The 22,208-nt window shown below is 44.1% G+C and overlaps 2 protein-coding genes across 2 annotated transcripts in view; both read left to right on the top strand.

Moving 5' to 3' along the window:
• The window catches only part of LOC144601431 (collagen alpha-6(VI) chain-like), a 349,228-nt gene that overhangs the window by 211,550 nt on the left and 115,470 nt on the right, over positions 1-22,208 (top strand). The window lies entirely within an intron of this gene.
• Positions 604-14,689, top strand: LOC144608991 (collagen alpha-3(VI) chain-like). The gene is made up of 4 exons (XM_078427292.1): positions 604-781; positions 8,619-8,715; positions 8,802-8,854; positions 14,512-14,689. The coding sequence occupies exons 1-4, from the start codon at positions 727-729 to the stop codon at positions 14,685-14,687; spliced, it is 381 nt and encodes a 126-aa protein (XP_078283418.1). The 5' UTR covers positions 604-726; the 3' UTR covers positions 14,688-14,689.

Raw genomic sequence — 22,208 nt, forward strand, 5'->3', positions numbered from 1 at the left:
ATTTCAGATGTAATTGGTTAAATTTTGATTTCATACAACTTTAAATTACAGCAAATAAATGCACATTTAAAAATGTGGACCAAACTCCCAAAATATTGGTCAATAAATATGTTTCTCTTTTCAGATCAGTGTAAACCAGATAGCCAGTGTACAGGAACTGGGCCCCCCACTACCTTTCCAGTAAACTTGGATATTGCGTTTATTCTTGATGACGTAGATGAGATGGAAACTGCACATTCAGAAAATGTTCGGCATTTTCTAAGTTCCATGCTTAACGAGTTTGTGATTTCCGAAGAACCAAAAGCTTCCAGTCTTCATCCTAGAGTGGCGATTGTACAACATGCCGCGAGTTATGAGAAAGAACCATTTAACCTAGAGTTTGGGATTTTGGATTACAAAGCAAAAACGCTGAAAAAGCGACACATCCAAGAGCCATTTGATCAACTGGAGGACACCTCCAGCCTTGACCGCACTGTTGAATGGAGCCTGAGAAACTTCTTCTCAAACGCTACGAAGCAGAAGACGTACAGGGTTATTTTTATAATACTTTCAGCCGACACAAATATTGACGAGAAGAGATTGCTGGAAATATCACAAGATATCAAATGTAAAGGATTTGCTGTCTTTGCATTGGTCCTTGGAGAGAGATCCAACATCACGGTCCTGAAGGAGTGTGTCAGTTCTCCTCATGATCAACATTTAGTCCATCTGCACAGAGCTCTGGAGATGGAAATGGAATATGCACGAATGTTTGCAGTAGCTTTCCTGAAAAGCCTGGAAAGTAAGTGGGCTGGAACTTTGAGGAATCTTTATGATAAAACTATAATTTATTACCATGCATTATTGACTCTACGTATGTTAATATGTATATTTACATAGTACTGTTTGATAAGTACTAAAAAATGAGAACTGGAGGATGCCTTAAACACTAACTAGCCTGACAATAATGAGAAACTTGCTGGAGCCTATTATTAATAAATTAGTAATAGGAAGTTAAGAACCTTTTTTTCTCAGCACAGAAATCATAAAGACTAGAGAGCATAGCTTTAAGGTGAGAGTTTAAAGGAGAAGTGTGGGGCAAGTGTTTTTACACAGAGTTGTAAGTGCCTGGGACACGCTACCAGGAGTGGTAGTGGAAGCAGATATGATAGTGGCATTTACTAGATGGGGATAGGGACATAGAATGCCCCCTGTCCTCTTCTGCCTATAGCATAGAAACATAGACAATAGGTGCAGGAATAGGCCATTCCGCCCTTCGAGCCAACACCACCATTCAATATGATCATGGCTGATCATCGAGAATCAGTACCCCTTGAATCGGTTTGTCCCATCCATATCCCTTCCCTTCCTCTAGTTTCACATTTCTTGCCTCTTTTCCGATTATCTCCCTGTCTCAGCCTTTTGTCTTTTCATCTCTAGCCTTTGATCAACCTTTGCCGAATCAAACCACTGCCACTCCCCCCCCCCCCCCTCTCCCTTCACCTATATCCACCTATCACTTACCTGGCATTGTCCTGACCCCACATCTATTCCAGCTTTCATCCCCCCTACTACAATCAGTCTGAAGAAGAGTCCCGACGCAACATACTGTTACGGATTAGGGATTAGTTGATGGAGAGAAAAAAGTTTTTTTTTGTTGGATCAATTTTTGGGTTATGCTCCAGGGACCATTGCTGAATCCCCCAGCTATTTACTGTCTACCGCGTTGATTTGGATGAAAAAATCAACGTATTCAAGTTTGTGGACCATGCAGAAGCTAGATGGCAGTGTAGGATGTAAGGATGCAAAAAGTCTACTTGATCATACAGACAGGCTAAGTCAGTGAGTGGTAGGTAGAAAGAAAGGAGGAATATGATTAAATGTTATTAAAATAGTAACAGATTGGTACTTTTATTTAAGAAGGGTAGCAGGAATAAGCTAGATAATTACGTGCCAGTGAGTCTTAGAGAAGTTATTGGGAAACAAAATCTGAGTAACAGGATTATTCTACACTTGGGATGACAGAGGCTGATCAGCGATAGTCAGCATGGTTTAGTTAGTGAGCGATCTTGTCTGACGATTTGATTGTTTTTAGAACAAGTAACACCATTTATTGATGATGGCAGTGCAGTTGATGTTGCCTCCATTCACTTCAGCAAGGTTTATGACAAGGCCCCACATGAAAGGCTGGTGAATGTTATATTCCATGATGCCCCTGGTCAAATGACAAATTGGATCCAATGTTGGTTTGCTGATCAGAGACTGAGGGTGGTGGTGGAAGGTTACTTTTGTGATTGTAAGACGATGGCCATTGGTATAGCACAGGGAATTGTGCCGGGATCCTTGCTGTCTGTCAAATACATTCATAATTTGGATATGAGTGTAGGAGGTGTGATCAGTAAGATGACTATAGTTGCTGGTGAGAGGAAAATCTTAGTTTACAGAATAATATTGATCAGTTGGTAAATTAGGCAACGTAATGGCAGATGGAATTTAATCCAATGAGTGTGAATAGACAATAGGTGCAGGAGTAGGCCATTCGGCCCTTCGAGCCAGCACCGCCATTCAATGTGATCATGGCTGATCATTCTCAATCAGTACCCCGTTCCTGCTTTCTCCCCATACCCCCTGACTCCACTATCCTTAAGAGCTCTATCGAGCTCTCTCTTGAATGTATTCAGAGAATTGGCATCCACTGCCCTCTGAGGCAGAGAATTCCACAGATTCACAACTCTCTGACTGACATTTTTTTCCCTCATCTCTGTTCTAAATGGCCTACCCCTTATTCTTAAACTGTGGCCCCTGGTGTGAAGTGATGTGCTGTAGGAGGTCTATAAAATCATGAGAGGAATAGATCGGATAGATGCACATTGTCTCTTGCCCAGAGTAGGTGAATGGAGGACGAGGACATAGGTTTAAGGGGGAAAAGATTTAATAGGAATTTGAGGGGTAATATTTTCACACAAAGGGTGGTGGGTGTATGGAACAAGCTGCCAGAGGTGGTAGTTGAGGCAGGGACTATCCCAACATTTAAGTTAGACAGGTATTTGCATCGGAAAGGTTTAGAGGGATATGGGCCAAACGCGGGCAGGTGGGACTAGTGTGGGCAAGTTGGGCCGAAGGGCCTGTTTCCACGCTGTATCACTCTATGACTCTATGAGGTCTAATATGGAGGACATGCATCATGATGTAGAGCACCTAGCGAGTAATGACGAATAGTGGAAATTTGGTGCATGCGTCTTTAGATCCCTAATGGTGGCAGCACAAGTAGATGAGGTGATGAAGAAGGCATACCAGACGCAGGCCTTCATTAACGTAGAATATAAGAACATGGAGGTTTTGTTACTACTATATGAAATGTAGATAAGAGACATGGGATAGAACCAGTATATGGGTGGTTGCTGGTCGGCACGGACTCGGTGGGCTGAAGGGCCTGTTTCCACGCTGTATCTCTAAACTAAACTAAAACTAAACATCGAGGTCAGAGCTGGACAGTTCCAGTCACCACACTGTAGGAAAGTCTGAATGCACTGGAGACTATGCGAAGGAGATTTAATAGGATGGAACACTTAATTAATGAGAAGAGATGGGATCGGCTGGGTTTGTATTCAGTGGTAGGTTATTACTAAATGAAGGGTGACTGCAAATGAGTATAGAGGTATAGAGGGATCTAGATGTTCCGCTACATGAGTAAACAAAAAGGTAGCAGCAGGTTAAAAAAAGTAGTTAAGAAGGCAAATGACATTTTAGTCTTTACTGCAAAGGGGTTAGAGTTTAAAAATAAGGACACTTTGTTCCGGGAGTACAGTGTTGGGGAGTTCACACTTGGAGTAGTGTGAATATATTTGGTTTCCGCAAATAAAAAAGGATCAGGCGATTGCCAGGAATCTAACATGGTCCACTTTTACAGACCTCTTTCAGTCCATTTTGTCCGTAAGTTGAAACATACACAAAAATCATTTTATATGGTAGCCATATTGCCACAGTATAGTAATAAATGCCTTCAAAAGCTCAGAAGACTGATAAGAAACAGAGAGAGAGAGAGAGAGAGAGAGAGAGAGAGAGAGAGAGAGAGAGAGAGAGAGAGAGAGAGAGAATGAGAGAGAGAGAGAGAGAGAGAATGAGAGAGCAAGAATGAGAGAGAGAAAATGAGAGAGCGAGAATGAGAGAGAGAGAATGAGAGAGAGAGAGAGAATGAGAGAGCAAGAATGAGAGAGAGAATGAGAGAGAGAGAATGAGAGAGAGAATGAGAGAGAGAGAATGAGAGAGAGAGAGAAAGAGAGAGAGAGAGAGAGAGAGAGAGAGAGAGAGAGAGAGAATGAGAGAATGAGAGAAAGAGAAAGAGAGAGAGAGAGAGAGAGAGAGAGAGAGAGAGAGAGAGAGAGAGAGAGAGAGAGAGAGAGAGAGAGAGAGAGAGAGAGAGAGAGAGAGAGAGAGAGAGAGAGAATGAGAGAGAGAGAGAGAGAGAGAGAGAGAGAGAGAGAGAGAGAGAGAGAGAGAGAATGAGAGAATGAGAGAATATTTAATAAAGAACCTGGACTCATTGGGCCCAAACCAATCCTGCATTGGTGCAGCACCCTCTCCTTCTCCTCTCTCCCTCTCCCCTCCTCCCCTCCCCCTCCGCCCCCACTCCCCCCTCCCCCCTTTCCCCTCCCCCCCCACTCCATCCTCCTTATCCTCCCTCCACCCCCCTCCCTCCCTCCCCCCTCCCTTCCTAGGAGATAGATTTAAACTTTCAAATGTGAATAACTTTAAAAATATAACACCAATTTCAATGAAACTTCTATCAGCACCAAAGGGACCACTTGGAATGCCGACAATAGCTGATCATCTGCTTTTCCTTCTCTGAGATTCTCTCAAACTTCACTCCTAGCACCTTCATGGCTACTCGCTGCACACACAACAATCAAATTATTCAATTCCCTTGGAAGTACTATTCCCCATAGCCCTCTAAACTCTTCCCATCCCTATATCGGTCCAAATGTCTTTTATGTATCTACTTCTACAGCTTTCTCTGGTAGTTCTTTCCAGATATGGATTATCCTGTAAATGAAAAAGCTGCCCCTGAGGTCTATCTTAAATCTCACCCCTCACTTTAAGCCTATGGCCTCTACCTGCGAAGAAGACTGTGTATTCACTCTGTCCATGCCCCTTGTGATCTTGTACACTTCATTACGGTCGCCCCTCTGCCTCTTACAATCCAAAGAGAAAAGTGCCAGTCGATCAAATTTCTCCCTATTACTCAAATGGCAGGTCAGGCAATATCTTGGAGAATCTCCTGCACTCATTCCAACTTAATGACAACCATAGAGTGATAGAGTGATACAGCATGGAAACAGGCCCTTTGGCTGAACTTGCCCACACCGGGCAACATGTCTCAGCTACACTACTCCTACCTGCCTACGTTTGGCCCATATCCCTCCAAACCGGTCCTATCCATGTACCTCTCTAACTGTTTCTTAAATGTTGGGATAGTCCTTGCCTCAACTACCTCCTCTGGCAGCTTGTTCCATATACCCACCACCCTTTGTGTGAAAAAGGTACCCCTCAGATTCCTATTAAATCCTTTCCCCTTCTCCTCAAACCCATGTCCTCTCGTCCTCGATTCACCTACTCTGGGCAAGAGACTGTGTGCATCTACCCAATCTATTCCACTCATGATTTTATACACCTCTCTAAGAGTACTCCTCATCCTCCTGCGCTCCAACGAATAGAGACACAGCCTACGCAACCTCTCCCTATAGTTCAGACCCTCTAGCCCTGGCAACATCCTTGGAAATCCTCTCTGTACCCATTTCTAGCTTAACAATATATTTTCTATAACATGGTGCCCAAAACTGAACATCCTATAGCTGAGTGATCAGGACTGCACACAGTACTCCAAGTGTGGTCTCACCAATGATATAATGTATAGCTGCATCTTTTTGTGCCAACTTTTGAAATCAATACCATTATCCAGGAGTATGAATAGCATGTGAAATTCCTTGAATAGCAATGTGAAATTCTGAAGCAGGGTCTCGACCCAAAACATCACCTATTCCTTCTCCCCCGAGATGCTGCCTGACCCGCTGAGTTACTCCAGCATTTTGTGTCTACCTTCGATTTAAACGCATCTGCAGTTCTTTCCTACACACTTCGTCTGCTCCACTGCGAACTCTCCTCAAGGTATATCTACTTTGAAGAAGTTCTCCTCCTCTCTCCGACATCCTCTCTCGCTGCTAAAGAAGGGACTCGACCCGAAACATCACTCATTCTTCTCTCCAGAGACGCTGTCTGTCCTGCTGAGTTACACCAGCTTTTTGTGTCTATTTCCCAGATCTCTTTGTTCTGCAACACTCCCAGGTGATCTACCATGTAGGTTCTGCCCTGGAGTGACACACCAAACACTCCCAGGTGATCTACCATTTACTGTGTAAGTTCTGCCCTGGAGCGACACACCAAAGTGCAACATCTCACACTCGTCTCAGTTAAATTCTATTTGCCATTCCTTGGCCCACCTTCCCAATTCACTTATTGTACACTTGGATATCCTTCCACATTTCAAACCATTTCCCACAGCTTGCCCCACTTCACTGCAAGTGATGCTACATGTTGAGTTTATAAAGAGCGGGGGAAAGTTTTGTGGACAGTGATCAAAAAAGTGATTTTTCCCTTCACTTAAAAATTCTCTCAACATTGTTTTAATTTGCACGGGCATAAATTAGTAAACACGGTGCCTTTAGCCTTCCTGGCAATCGCATAACCAGCGAGATCGGGTTAATTGAAGTCAAGCAGCACAAGGTCAGTAAATCCTGCGAAAAGATCTGTGAAGAAACAAGGAACCTCAGAGGCTCGGTTACACAAAAGGATACAAAGCGTTGGAATAACCCAATGGGTCAGGCAGCATCTCTGGTGAACACGGATAGGTAATGTTTTGTTTTGGGACCCCTCTTCAGACTGGATAGGTAGCGTTTTTGGGTCGGGACCCTTCCTCAGAGTCATAGGCAGCGTTTGGAGTCCGGAAACCTTGTTCACACTCAGAGGTGACGTTCCGTGTTGGGACCTTTCTCCAGACTGATCCTCAAAAGATTTGTGGAGCCTACTTAAAGCACAGCAAGTCTTTAATACATTGGCTGTCAATATATAACACAGATTGTTGGCATCTTGTGTGTTACAAGATCTGGAAATGATTTAAATAAAAGTAAAGCCATTTAAAGCTCTGAAATCCCAAAGCACACAGTCAAAGCATTTTGCATAATGGTTTTTACAAAAGGAGTTTTCCTAAGCACATTGAGTTCCTTCCGCCATCCCCAAGAGCTGCCAGATGCAGTCGAACTCAACATTGCAGTCTTTGCTAAAACATTTTGATTCGTAGAACATGAAGATATCTTTAAAAATGCCCAGTTCCCCAGTGAATCCTTATTTTCACCATTGCATTTCTATGAGCACTCTAAAAATACTGAAGGTTATTCCAATGTTGTGGAGAAGAATACCCATAAAATGACAATGTCATTCAGTAATGGTGTGAAGAGTGACTAAGTATCAATTGTGCGCTAATATGCAGAGGAGGTGCAGACTGTTCAGGGTACTTGAAGTAGTTGCCACATCTCAGTATCTTCAACTTAGCAATATTCTAAGTTGGTCTGAATCACTTCATTAGATACAAGACTGGATTGTTGAGCACAAGACGTTAACATGTGAGGAGTGTTTGATGGCTCTGGACATGTACTTGCTGGAGTTTAGGAGGATGAGGGGGGATCTCATTGAAACCTACCAAATAATGAAAGGCCTAAATATAGTGGATGTGGAGAGGATGTTTCGAGTAGTGGGAGAGTCGAGGGCCAGAGGGGAAAGCCTCAGAATAAAAGGACGTACCTTTAGAATGGCGATGAGGAGGAATTTCTTTAGCCAGTGGGTGGTGAATCTGTTTCCAATGAATTCCATTGCCACATACGGCTGTGGAGGCCAAGTAATTTGGTATTTTAAAAGCAGAGATTGGTAGGTTCTTGATTAGTAAGGGTATCAAAGGTTATGGGGAGAAAGCAGGAGAATGGGGTTGGGAGTTGATTGGGAAAATAGATCAGCCATGATTGAATAATGAAGTAGACATGATGGGCCGATGTTCCTGGTTCTACTCCTATGTCTTATGGTCTCCACGAGTAGGAAGTGAAATAGCCATTAGGCCCCTACACTGTGTGTATCTTTTTCTTAACTACTCTTCCCATCTATTTGTGTTGCCCACATATTGTAAAATATGCTACTGTAAAAATGTGTCCTTTCTAATATATAGGTCACAAATAAATATTATTGGTGAGTAGGTTAAAATCAAGAGGGCGTAAATTTAATATCAATGGAAAATATCTGTAGAATAGATGAGGAGAAGTGTTTTCCCTCAGATAACCTTCAGGCCATGAATGCTCAAGTTGACAAAGTTGTTGACAGTGAATCCATGAAAGGAGTTGGGCAACTTGGTCAGGATAAAGGATCTGGGGCCAACATTGACTCCCCACCATGATGCGCTGAAAAGGTTAATTCACCGTTGCTATTTAAAACTTGAACCATTGAGAAAAAGCATTTTGGAAAAATTACACCTCACTTTTATGTGTTGTAGGTACCTTGCAGTCAACTCTAAACAAATAATGTACTTATTTATTTTATAGCTGGAATTAACAACTATCCACCTAAAGCCCTAAGGAAGGAATGCAACAAAAAATATCCTCAGCACACGGAAGAAAAGGAAACATTTCCCAACGCACCGTATGTTTTGTAACAATCAGTATCAAACTCTGGTCAAGGAATGGAATTTGACTTTGTTGATTGATGTGTTCACTTCTTCATTGCAGAATGAATATTATGGAAGATGTTGAAGAACAGAAAGATGGAATCAATGTCTATGGTGGGTATAGCTGAAAAATATTTCCTTGAGAAGAGTTTTAATTTGGAGAAAATGGTTCCATTAGTGGGAGAGTCTAGGACTAGAGGTCATAACCTCAGAATTAAAGGACATTCTTTTCAGAAGGAGGTGAGGAGAAATGTATTTAGTCAGAGGGTGGTGTATCTGTGGAATTCTTTGCCACAGAAGGCTGTGGAGGCCAATTCAGTGGATATCTTTAAGGAAGATATAAAAAAACATAGCACAAAAAGTAAGGAAATTTGTGTTTGGTAGATTATTTCTTTGTTGTAACAATGCTTCTTGGCAATAAATCTTATACCGTTGGATAGCCTGTTTATTTCCCTTTTAAATGGTGCCACATTTGTAAGGAACATGCATTTGTGGGATGAGCAGCAGAGCTGAGTATGTGGGTTGCGCCCATGAAAAATCTGCCAAATCTTCTCTGCCAATGCCAAACAGCTTATTCTGCCATTGAATCTTGTTCGGTGTTGTTTGGTGGATTGGATGATTGAAGTCTGAAGAAACAAGACATATTGGCAATTTAACAATTTATTCATTTAATAAAATGTCCTAGGAGGAGCCAGCGCTGCCGTCGCAGCTGCGGCTTGCCTGCAGTCCGTCTGTCTTTTGTGTTTTTTGTTGTTTTTGTCTGAATTGTAGTTTAATATGATGTAGTGTTGTATGTTATGTTTTGGGGGGGGGAGGGGTGGGAGGGAACGGGAACTGTAACATTCTCTCTCCAGAACGGAGACGTGACCTTTGTTCTGTGTCGTGTCTCCGTTCCCGTTGCGGCCTACCACCGGCCATTCACCTGGGAACACCTGGGGCTCTGGTTCGCAGAGCCCGCGGCGCGGACTCACCACCTGCGGCGCTGGCCGCCTGCGGATGCTGCGGGCGCGGCTGCGACTCGTCTCCGGAGGCTCCGGCGCGGGCCGCGTGGACGTCGGAAGCCCGCAGACCCCTGGGTGGGGGCCGACATCGGGAGCTCCGGCAGCGGCAGCGGCAGCGTGTTCGCCCTCCCCGAATCGCGGGGCTTGGGTCAGCCCGTCGCGGACCTTTCACCATCCGGCGCGGCCTGAAATAGGCCGTTGACCTTTCACCGCCCAGCGGGGGCTTCAATATCGGGAGCCCCGACCGCCCCGACGTGGCAACTCCAACAGCCTGACCGCGGGACAAGACGGCAGGGAAGAGAAAAAGACATTTTGGCCTTCCATCACAGTGAGGAGGGACTGGAGGAGACTCACTGTGATGGATGTTTCTTTTTGTTTGGTGTTAGTTGTGATTGTATGTGTTATTGCATTTTTATTGATTAATCTTATTGGTCTTATTGCTCAACTGCGGGTAATGTTTCATTTTACTACACATTTATGTGTATGTAACAAATAAACGACTATTGACTATTGACAGGAGCCTCAGTAGCGTGTGGAAGAACCATACACAGCCACAACAGCCTGGCACCTCCTCCTCATGCTGGTCACCAGCCTGGTCACACACTGTTGTGGGATGGCATCCCATTCTTCAACCAGCATTTGTCGCAAGTCAGCCAACGTGGTTGTGTTGGTCACTCTGGCACGAACAGCACGCCCAAGCTGATCCCACAAGTGTTCAATGGGGTTGAGGTCAGGACTGCTGGCAGGCCATTCCATCCTCTCCACTCCCAAATTCTGGAGGTAGTCTCTGAGAAACCCTGCTCTGTGGGGGCGAGCATTGTCATCTTGGAGGATAGAGTTCGGTCCCAGACTGTGGAGATATGGGATTGCCACTGGTTGCAGAATCTCATCTCGATATCTCTCTGCATTGAGATTGCCTCCAATGATGACAAGCCTCGTTTTTCCAGTGAGGGAGATGCCGCCCCACACCATCACACTGCCTCCACCAAAAGATGTTACTCTATCGGTGCAGCAATCAGCATAGCGTTCTCCACGTCTTCTCCACACTTTGACCCTATGATCCAACTGCCGTAGGCAGAATCTGGACTCATCGCTGAACATAACGTTCCTCCACATGTTCAGGTTCACGACACCAGCGCAAACGGGCCTGACGGTGAAAGGCAGTCATGGCAGGCCTCCTGGCAGCCCTATGAGACCGGAGATCGGCTGCGTGCAGTCTGTTCCGAATTGTCTGGCCAGAGAGCCGTCGGCCATATCGTCCTGCAAACCTTGACTGCAAATCGGTAGAAGACAGCCTACGGTTCCTAAGTGCTGACAGGGTGAGGAAACGGTCATCTACGGGTGTCGTCTTCTTAGGACGCCCACTTCGCGGCCTGTCTCTGACATCCCCCGTTATATGGAACTTGGCCTTCACTTTGGAGATGGTACTAGGGCTCACTCCAAATAATGCCGCAACTTGGTTTTGCGGAACACCAGCTTGAAGTTGCCCTATCGCACGGGCCTTATCCAGATCAGTCAAACGTGGCATGCCGATTCTTGGAGCAGACACCTACTGACCACTGTAGCAGGGCCCATGCTCACAGATGCTGCCAATCAGGTGCCAATCAGGCACCTGATTGTCAGCACCTGGGGGTACCAGAAGCTCAAAACAAGAGTCAATAGCAACAGCAGAATAAGCTGTTTGGCATTGGCAGAGAAGATTTGGCACATTTTTCATGGGCGCAACCCATATACTCAGCTCTGCTGCTCATCCCACAAATGCATGTTCCTTACAAATGTGGCACCATTTAAAAGGGAAATAAACAGGCTTTCCAACGGTATAAGATTTATTGCCAAGAAGCATTGTTACAACAAAGAAATAATCTACCAAACACAAATTTCCTTACTTTTTGTGCTATGTTTTAGATAGATCCTTGATTAGTACAGGTGTCAAAGGTTATGGGGAGAAGGCAGGAGAATGGGGATAGGAGGGAGAGATAGATCAGCCATGATTGAATGGCGAAGCAGACTTGATGGGTCGAATGGCCTAATTTTACTCCCATTCCTGATGACCTTATGACCTTAATTAAGAATGGATTTGGAAAGTTATTGTGCAAAGTGGATTGTGGATGATCAGCCATGATCACAATGAATGGCGGTGCTGGCTGGAAGGGCCGAATGGCCTCCTCCTGCACCTATTTTCTATGTTTGTATCTATGTGAAGTGGTTATTCCATTCTACAGAGAATGATATAATTGCTTCCCATGTGGTCTGTGAATGTTAGTAATCTTTAGAAATTATATAATGCACGTCCATACTCGTTCACCCTTTCATGGCTCGATAGAGTTGCAAGGACCATCTCCATCTGGACTCACTTTCCCCCGTTAGTGCCTTGCACGTTAGTCCTTGCTTTCATCCCCTTGGATAGGCAGCACATGTTTTATTCCTTTTAGCCAGTGATACATCATTGTTACTGATGTGGGCCATTAGCTTGATCTGAAAAATTAAAACAATGCCCAGCAATACATCTTCTGCCCCTCGCCTGCTGTGGTACCTTCACACTACATTTGCACCTGAGTTAAGGGCCTGTCCCACTTAGGTGATTTTAAGGCGACTGCCGGCGACTAGGCTGTCACCGACAGTTCGCTGGGGTGTCACGGGCATGATCGTGAGGAGTCTTCCAAAGATCATAGTGGATCGTAGTGGATCTCAGAAGACGCTGTAATCTCGACCTGACTCGGCATTTTCGTGGTCATTGTCGTCGGGTAAAAGAAAAGTTTGGGGATCTGCTACGACATTGATAGTCGCCAGCAGTCGCCAAAAAGATCGCCTAGGTGGGACAGGCCCTTAAAAGATCTGGCATTTAACATCAAAATGTTTTTCCCAGCGCCAGTTTATATGTACAGCCATAAAAAGAAAATAGCAAAAGATTTGCAAAATAGAGAAAAGGTGTAGAAGTGTGAGAATTGAAGTGAGATTTTAGTAGCTCATTTGGTAAGGCTGTGTTTGCCTGGGTTAAAAAAGAGTGTCTAGGACTAGAGGCCATAGACTCAGAATAAATGGATGTATTTTTAGGAAGGAGATGAGGAGGAATTTCTTTCGTCAGAGGGTGGTGAACCTGTGGAATTCTTTGCCACAGAAGGCTGTGGAGGCCAAGTCAATGTATATTGCAGAGATCGATAGATTCTTGATTAGTAAGGGTATCAGGGGTTATGGGGAGATGGCAGGGGAATGGGGTTGAGAGGGAAATATAGATCAGCCATGATTGAATGTCAGAGTAGACTTGATGGGCTGAATGGCCAAAGTCTCCTCCTACAACTTATGAACTTATGAAAGAAACAGTCTTGTTGCAACAAACCTCAGAGGAAGTGAGGGGGAGAAGAGCCTTGAAAGGGTTTCTGGGTCTTGGCTAAGACTAAGGAATGTGCAGGACAGAATGTCAAATTGGAGGGAGAAGTGGCCTTCTCTTTCTGGCTTGCAGAATTTGGGACCTGACTCATTTCCCTGAGTTAAGGGCCAATTTCCCCATGCAGCTCAGGGAACGACATGAATGGAGGAAGCCATCTGTTCAATTCACTGGGGCAGTCGGCCCCTACTCCAACCAGCACTTCACGTATTAGCCAGCAGGAAATAAGTTGCTGTCAGCAACTCTAGAGAGGGAGGTTGTGGTAGTCTGTGCCAATTGATCTCCATCCCTGCTCTCCCATGCCTTTTGCTGTTGCTTGCCTTTGTTCAGTTTAGGACCTTACGATTTTCATGTCTTTACAAAAGATGATAGTGACAAATTGCTGAGTGAAATATTTGGATGAACAATGCTACATATTTTGTTCTGGTTCTCATATTTTCAATTAGTTTAGTTTAGTTTATTAGTGACACATGTTCCGAGCTACAGTGAAAAGCTTTTTTGTTGCCTGATATCCAGTTAGCGAAAAGACTACACGGGATACAATCAAGCCGTCCACTGTGTACAAATACAGGATAAAGGGTAAAAATGTTCAGTGCAAGATAAAAAGTCCAATAAAAATTAAATACTCCAGCTCATTTCATTCATTTTTGTGTGAAGGTTTTGCGCAATTGATATAAATCTTTCATAGCAAAAAACAAACTGCTGGAGGAACTCGGCCAGCCAGGAAGCATCTGTGGAGGCAAAGAGTCCAGAAGCCTGCAATAGAGATGTACATCTTCTATGTAGGAAGGAACTGCAAATGCTGGTTTACACTGAAGAGAGACACAAAATGCTGGAGTAACTCAGCGGGACAGGCAGTGTCTCTGAATAGAAGGAATGCATGACGTTTCGGGTCGAGACTCTTCTTCAGAAGGGTTCCATGAGTCAATGAAGCTTGTGATGACCATCGTGATGGGTGAACAGGGCTCACCTTCCCCGAGCTAACAACGATCTATTCTATATTTTCATTGACCCCATCCCCTTTAATGTCTCATTTTCACACCTTACCCTTCCATATCTCTGTGTCTCCCTCTCCCCTGACTCTCAGTCCGAAGAAATTTATCGATCCGATACATCACCCATTCCTTTAATCCAGAGATGCTGCCTGTCCCGCTGAGTTACTCCAGCATTTTGTGTCTATCTTGGACATCTGTGTTTTTTTTTTCATTTACAATAGTTGATCATCCCTCGGCCAGCCCTGATACAACTTCTCGACCTGAAATGCTAACTATCCCTTTGCCTTAATTACCTCCAGCAGTTTACGTTCTTGCTCCAGATTCCAGCAACTGCAGTCTCTTGTGGCTACATACATCTTTCTTAAGCTGTTTAATTCTTTTTCATTCCAGCTGCTTGCGGATTGAATAAGGATCCAGGGAATTGCGACAACCATTCCTTAAAATGGTACTTTAACAAAACATTACGGATCTGCAGAATGTTCTGGTACAGTGGCTGTAAAGGAAATGAGAACAGATTCGACACAAGGGTGGAATGTGAAGCCCTGTGTCTAAAATCTTCCTACTAAATACTGCGGTGGTATGATTATGGATAAACACTCATTGATAACAGGCATGAAATTCCAGTACACATGTCAATTTCTATTTACATATACAATACGTTATTCATATTGGCGCTCCGGGTGTTTAGTACATACCACTCTGTGTTGAGTAATACCTGTAATTAATAGACAGGATATTCCCATTTACACTTTCATAATGCAGGAAAGCTTACAATGGATACGGACATCTTTCTTCTGTGTTTTGTTTGTTTGTAAAAGTAAAAGACCAGGTGGATGGCAGAAACATCGTCCTGAAATAATTGAGCAAATAGTTTACACAATGTTTTAAAGTCTAAAAATTTGCAATCAAATAAGACCAAATGAAGGGACCTAATTCTTCCTCTCCTGATCTTTCAGGAAGACTCCCAATTCTTCTGGGAGGCTCCATACTCTAGAGTAGGAAGTCAGAAACAGCAGCAGTGTTGCTAACGTCAGGAGCATCATGCTGAGCATGAGCTAGAATCCTGAAAATGTCTAATTATCCGTATGTTTGTGTATCTGTGTGCGTGTCCATGTGCGTGTGTGTCTGTATGCGTGTGTGTCCATGTCTGTGCGCGCGTGTGTGTCTGCGTGTCTGTCTGTGCGGCATGTCTGTGCACCCGTGTGTCTGTGTGCACGCGTGTGTCTGTGTGCGCGCGTGTGTCTGTGTGCGCGCGTGGGACTGTGCGCGCGTGTGTCTGTGCATGTCTGTGTGTGCGCGTGTGTCTGTGTATGTGCACGTGACTGCGCGCGCATCTGTCTATGTGCACTTGACTGCGCGCGTCTGTATGTGCGCACGCGTCTGTGTATGTGCGCGCGCGCGTCTGTATGTGCGCGCATGTGTGCGCGTGTGTCTGTGTGTGTCTGTGTGCGCGCGTGTCTGTATGCGTGCATGTGTCTGTGTACGTGTGTGCGTGTGTGTGCATGCAAGTGTGCTTGTGTGTGCGCGTGTCTCTGTGTGCGCATGTGTCTGTGAAAGCGCCATGGCTGTGGTGGCAAGAGGAGTAATGGAAGAAAAAATAATTCTACTTGCAAAGAAATTCTTTAACTTACCTGAGCAACCGCCAGTTTAACAGAAAATATTTTCAGTGGGGCACAGATCAAGAATCTACATGGAAGAATGAGACAGGGAGCTAAAATGAATCCAAGTATTATGACTGAGTCAATTGGTGGAGCAAAGAGGCAACAGGTTGCCACTATTTGCAGTGACAAATTGACATTTGAAAGCTACTAGTAAAGCATTGCAACCCAAATGTGAATTATTTGTGAAATCTTCTTCCTGATTAAATATATTATGTTTTCCAGTTCAGTCTTTTGTCATAAGTATTAAAAATGAGTACCTTCCCGAAATTTTATCGCTTTTGTTAAATGCTTCATTTATCTGTTTCAATGCACTTAAATGCTCAATTTAATGTTAAAGGGCTAGTGGTGCAAGCATTTCAGAAAATATGTCATTTATATATCAGATTATGTTAAAGGTATGGTGCTATTTCATGCAGAAAATATCTTGGTGAACTGGTTGTACATTTACCAGAATTCAATTTTATATGAATATTGAAAATATTTACAAAGGACATTTTATAAGCGAAATCCTTACTCGGGGTAATTAAAAGGGAGTTAGGGATTCTAATTCAACCTCACAAGATTTTCTTCTAATGTGGAGTTGTAGTCAGTTTCCACATTTTAAACTGCTTGTGTTTCTCACAATAATATACGTTTGTAACATCTGCAAAGTTCAACGAACCATGTGTATGCCAATTGTTTGCTTGCTGATCAATTCCAAACACGATTTAAAAAATGTTTTCTAATTGCAGCAATTTAAAAAACTGTTGTAACTGAAAAAGATTTGTTTTCCTGTATATTCCAGGTGTGGTTGTTACAAGGGAAATATTATTGTTCTTTGCTCAGGGTAGGGAATGTGGTTGTTTGCATGTTTCCTTGTTTGTCTTTCCAAAGGTCCTGCTACATGTGGTATTACAGTGCCAACAGACAAACACCTGATGGCCTCAATGAAATGCCAATATAATGAGGAGCAAACTGCAGTTAAATAATATCACATGTACTAATTTTTTGATTAAAACCTACATCATGGAATGAATTCTCATTTTGTTTGTCTGCAGCATAACTTGTAGATCACATTTGTAGGCACACCCACTTTCATTTTTTTTAGTTTAGTTGTTATTATTGTCATGTGTACCAAGGTACAGTGAAAAATATTTGTTTGCGTGCTATCCAGTCAAAGAAAAGACTACATGAATGAATAGTCAAGCTATCTGCACTGCACAGATAAAAGATAAAGGGCACAATAGGCATCCAGTCTGAGAAGCAACCTTCCACCATTACCCTCTGCTTCCTTCCATGGAGCTAATTTGCTATCCATTCAGCTATCTCTCCTTGGATCCCATGCGATCTAACCTTCCAGAGCAGCCTACCATGCGGAACGTTGTCGAACGCCTTACTGAACAACATCTACAGCTCTGCCCTCATCAACCCTTTTGGTCACATATTCAAAAAAAATCAATCACATTTGTGAGACATGACTTAGAAACATAGAAACATAGAAAATAGGTGCAGGAGGAGGCCATTTGGCCCTTCAAGCCAGCACCGCCATTCATTGTGATCATGGCTGATCGTCCCCAATCAATACCCCGTGCCTGCCTTCTCCCCATATCCCTTGATTCCACTAGCCCCTAAAGCTCTTTCTAACTCTCTCTTAAATCCATCCAGTGATTTGGCTTCCACTGCTCTCTGTGGCAGAGAATTCCACAAATTCACAACTCTCTGGGTGAAAAAGTTTTTTCTCACCTCAGTTTTAAATGGTCTCCCTTTTAGTCTAACCCTGGTTCTGGACTCGCCCAACATTGGGAATTTTTTTTCCTGCATCTAGCTTGTCCAGTCCTTTTATAATTTTATATGTTTCTATAAGATCCCCTCTCATCCTTCTAAACTCCAGTGAATACAAGCCTAGCCTTTTCAATCTTTCCTCATATGTCAGTCCCGCCATCCCAGGGATCAATCTCGTGAACCTACGCTGCACTGCCTCAATTACAAGGATGTCCTTCCTCAAATTAGGAGACCAAAACAGCACACAATACTCTAGAAGTGGTCTTACCAGGGCCCTATACAGCTGCAGAAGAACCTCTTTACTCCTATACTGAAATCCTCTTGTTATGAAGGCCAACATTCCATTAGCTTTCTTCACTGCCTGCTGTACCTGCACGCCAACTTTCAGTGACTGGTGTACAAGGACACCCAGGTCTCGCTGCACCTACCCCTTACCTCACCTAACACCATTGAGATAATAATCTGCCTCCTTGTTTTTGCCGCTAAAGTGGATAACCTCACATTTATCTATAATTATACTGCATCTGCCACACATCTGCCCACTCACTCAACCTGTCCAGGTCACCCTGCAACCTCCTAACATCCTCTTCACAGTTTACACTGCCACCCAGCTTTGTATCATCCGCAAACTTGCTAGTGTTGCTTCTAATTCCCTCTTCCAAATCATTAATATATATGGTAAACAGTTGCGGCCCCAATACCGAGCTTTGCGGCACTCCACTCGCCACTGCCTGCCATTCTGAAAAGGATCCGTTTACTCCTACTCTTTGCTTCCTGTCTGCCAACCAATTTTCTATCCATGTCAACACCCTACCCCCAATATCATGTGCTCTAATTTTGGTCACCAATCTCCCATGCGGGACCTTATCAAAGGCTTTCTGGAAGTCTAGATACACTACATCCACTGGCTCCCCTTCATCCATTTTACTTGTCACGTCCTCAAAAAATTCCAGAAGATTAGTCAAGCATGATTTCCCTTTCATAAATCCATGCTGACTTGGACTTATCCTTTTACTGCTATCCAAATGCACCGTTATTACCTCTTTAATAATTGACTCCAGCATCTTTCCCACCGCCGAAGTCAGGCTAACTGGTCTGTGATTCCCCGTTTTCTCTCTCGCTCCTTTCTTGAAAAGTGGGATAACATTAGCTATCCTCCAATCCACAGGAACTGCTCCTGAATCTATTGAACATTGGAAAATTATCACCAATGCGTCTACTATTTCTAGAGCTACCACCCTGGGATGCAGACCATCAGGCCCTGGGGATTTGTCATCCTTCAGTCCCATTAGTCTACCCAATACTATTTCTCGCCTAATGAAAATTGATTTCAGTTCCTCTACACCCCTAGATCCTCTGTCCTCCAGTACATCTGGGAGATTGTTTGTGTCTTCCTAAGTGAAGACAGAACCAAAGTACCTGTTCAACTCTTCTGCCATTTCCTTGTAACCCATAATAATTTCACCCGTGTCTGCCTTCAAGGGACCCACATTTGACTTTGCTACTCTTTTTCTCTTGACATATCTAAAGAATCTTTTATATTCTCCTTTATATTCTTGGCCAGTTTCCCCTCGCACTTCGTCTTTTCAGCCCGTATTACCCATTTTGTTACCTTCTATTGTCCTATGAAAGTTTCCCTATCCTCTGCTTCTGGCTACTCTTTGCTGTGTTATACATCTTTTCTTTTTGTTTTATTCCATCCCTAACTTCCCTTGTCAGCCACGGTTGCCTCCTGCTCCCCTTAGAATCTTTCTTCCGCTTTGGAATGAAATGATCCTGCGTCTTCCGGATTATGCCCAGAAATTTCACCATTGATATTCCACCGTCAATCCTGCTAGGATCCCTTTCCAGTCGACCTTGACCAGCTCCTCTCTCATGCCTTCATAGTCCCCTTTGTTCAACTGCAACACTGACACTTCTGATTTAACCTCCTTCTCAAATTGCAGATTAAAACTAATCACATTATGGCCACTACCTCCAAGCGGTTCCTTTACCTCGAGTTCTCTTTATCAAATCTGGTTAATTGGACAACACTAAATCCAGAATTGCCTTTTCTCTGGTAGGCTCCATTACAAGCTGCTCTAAGAATCCATCTCGGAGGCCCTCTACAAACTCTCTTTCTTGAGGTCCAGAACCAACCTGATTTTCCCAGTCTACCTGCATATTGAAATCGCCCATCACCACAGGGCTACATTTTAAGAATAAGGGGTAGGCCATTTAGAACAGAGATGAGGAAAAACTTTTTTAGTCAGAGAGTTGTGAATCTGTGCAATTCTCTGCCTCAGAGGCAGTGGAGGCCAATTCTGAATATATTCAAGAGAGAGCTAGATAGAGCTCTTAAGGATAGCGGAGTCAGGGGGTATGGGGAGAAGGCAGGAACGGGGTACTGATTGAGAATGATCAGCCATGATCACATTGAATGGCGGTGCTGGCTCGAAGGGCCGAATGGCCTACTCCTGCACCTATTGTCTATTACCTTTCTTACATGCCAGTTTTAACTCCTGCTGCATCTTACACCCGACATCCGGGCTACTATTTGGGGGTCTGTAGATAACACCAATTAGTGTCTTCTTGCCTTTACAATTCCTCAACTCAATCCACAGTGACTCTACCTCGTCAGTCCCTCTGTCAGCAAGGTTCGGTGCTGGGACCCCAGCTATTTACGATATACATTAATGACTTAGACGAAGGGATTAAAAGTACCATTAGCAAATTTGAAGTAAGAATAGAAAGGCAGATTATTATCTGAATGGTGTCAAGTTAGGAGGAGGGGGAGTTCAACGGGATCTGGGTGTCCTAGTGCATCAGTCAATGAAAGGAAGCATGCAGGTACAGCAGGCAGTGAAGAAAGCCAATGGAATGTTGGCCTTCGTAACAAGAGGAGTTGAGTATAAGAGCAAAGAGGTCCTTCTACAGTTGTACCGGGCCCTGGTGAGACCGCACCTGGAGTACTGTGTGCAGTTTTGGTATCCAAATTTGAGGAAGGATATTCTTGCTATGGAGGGCGTGCAGCGTAGGTTCACTAGGTTAATTCCCGGAATGGCGGGACTGTCGTATGTTGAAAGGCTGGAGCGATTGGGCTTGTATACACTGGAATTTAGAAGGATGAGGGGGGATCTTATTGAAACATATAAGATAATTAGGGGATTGGACACATTAGAGGCAGGAAACATGTTCCCAATGTTGGGGGAGTCCAGAACAAGGGGCCACAGTTTAAGAATAAGGGGTAGGCCATTTAGAACGGAGATGAGGAAGAACGTTTTCAGTCAGAGAGTGGTGAAGGTGTGGAATTCTCTGCCTCAGAAGGCAGTGGAGGCCAGTTCGTTGGATGCTTTCAAGAGAGAGCTGGATAGAGCTCTTAAGGATAGCGGAGTGAGGGGGTATGGGGAGAAGGCAGGAACGGGGTACTGATTGAGAGTGATCAGCCATGATCGCATTGAATGGCGGTGCTGGCTCGAAGGGCTGAATGGCCTACTCCTGCACCTATTGTCTATTGTCTATTGTCTATTGTCACCCCTCGCAAGGGACTGAATTTCATCCCTCACCAGCAGAGCTACCCCACTGCCTCTGCCCACCTGCCTGTCCTTTCTATAGGATGTATAACCCTGAATATTAAGTTCCCAGGCCCGATCCTCCTGCAGCCACGTCTCTGTAATCCCCACAATGTCATATCTACAACCTCTAACTGAGCCTCAAGCTCATCTACTTTACTTCTTATACTTTGCGCATTCATATACAGCACTTTTAATCCCTTACTCATCTCACCCTTCACATCGATCCCTATTACACTTGGCCATACTCTCCTATCCCTTTGTGAGCTTTCTTTCCCGTTAATTCTGGGGTCATTAACTATCCCTTTACTCTCTTTCCCTTTAACTTCCCACGTACAAAACCATGCTGACTAAACCCTAATCAGCCCTTGCCCATCCAAATGCCTGTATATCCAATCCCTCAGCATTCTCTCCAGTAAGTTACCAATTACAGATGTTAAGCTCACCGGCCTATAATTCCCAGCATTTTCCCTGCAGCTCTCCTTGATAAGAGGTGTAACATTTGCCACCCTCCAGTCTTCCGGCACCTCTCCTGCATTTAAGGACGACTCGTAAATTATAACCAGGGCTCCCGCAATTTCCTCTCTAGTTGCCCACAATGTCCTAGGATATATCAGATCAGGCCCTGGAGATTTGTCTAACTTCAAACCCAACAGTACCTTCAGTGCTTCTTTGACTGCTCTCAAGCCACTTCCAGTGACTGCTCCAATTTCCTCCGTCCTACTGTCGTTCTCCTCGGTAAATACAGAGGAGAAAATACTCATTGAGGCCCTTGCCCATCTCCTGTGGCTCCACACAGAGGAGACCGCTTTGATTGCTGAGAGGTCCCACTCTCTCTCTCTAGTTACCCTTTTTCCCCTTATGTATTTATAAAATCTTTTGGGATTGTCCTTAATGCTACCCACCAGAGCTATCTCCTGGCCCCCTTTTGCTCTTCTGACTTCCTTTTTTGGTTTACTCCTTAGTTCCCGAAACTCCTCCATGGATGCACTTGATTCTGTCACCACATATCTTCTCTAGCCACAAGCTTCCCGGAATACCAGAGCGTAGCCAATGTTTTTTTTGTTCCAGAAGGGAAGTAGAGATAATCCAGGAAATGATAAACTAGTGGGCC

This window comes from Rhinoraja longicauda, chromosome 2 (genome assembly GCF_053455715.1).
Source record: "Rhinoraja longicauda isolate Sanriku21f chromosome 2, sRhiLon1.1, whole genome shotgun sequence".
Taxonomy (NCBI): domain Eukaryota; kingdom Metazoa; phylum Chordata; class Chondrichthyes; order Rajiformes; family Arhynchobatidae; genus Rhinoraja; species Rhinoraja longicauda.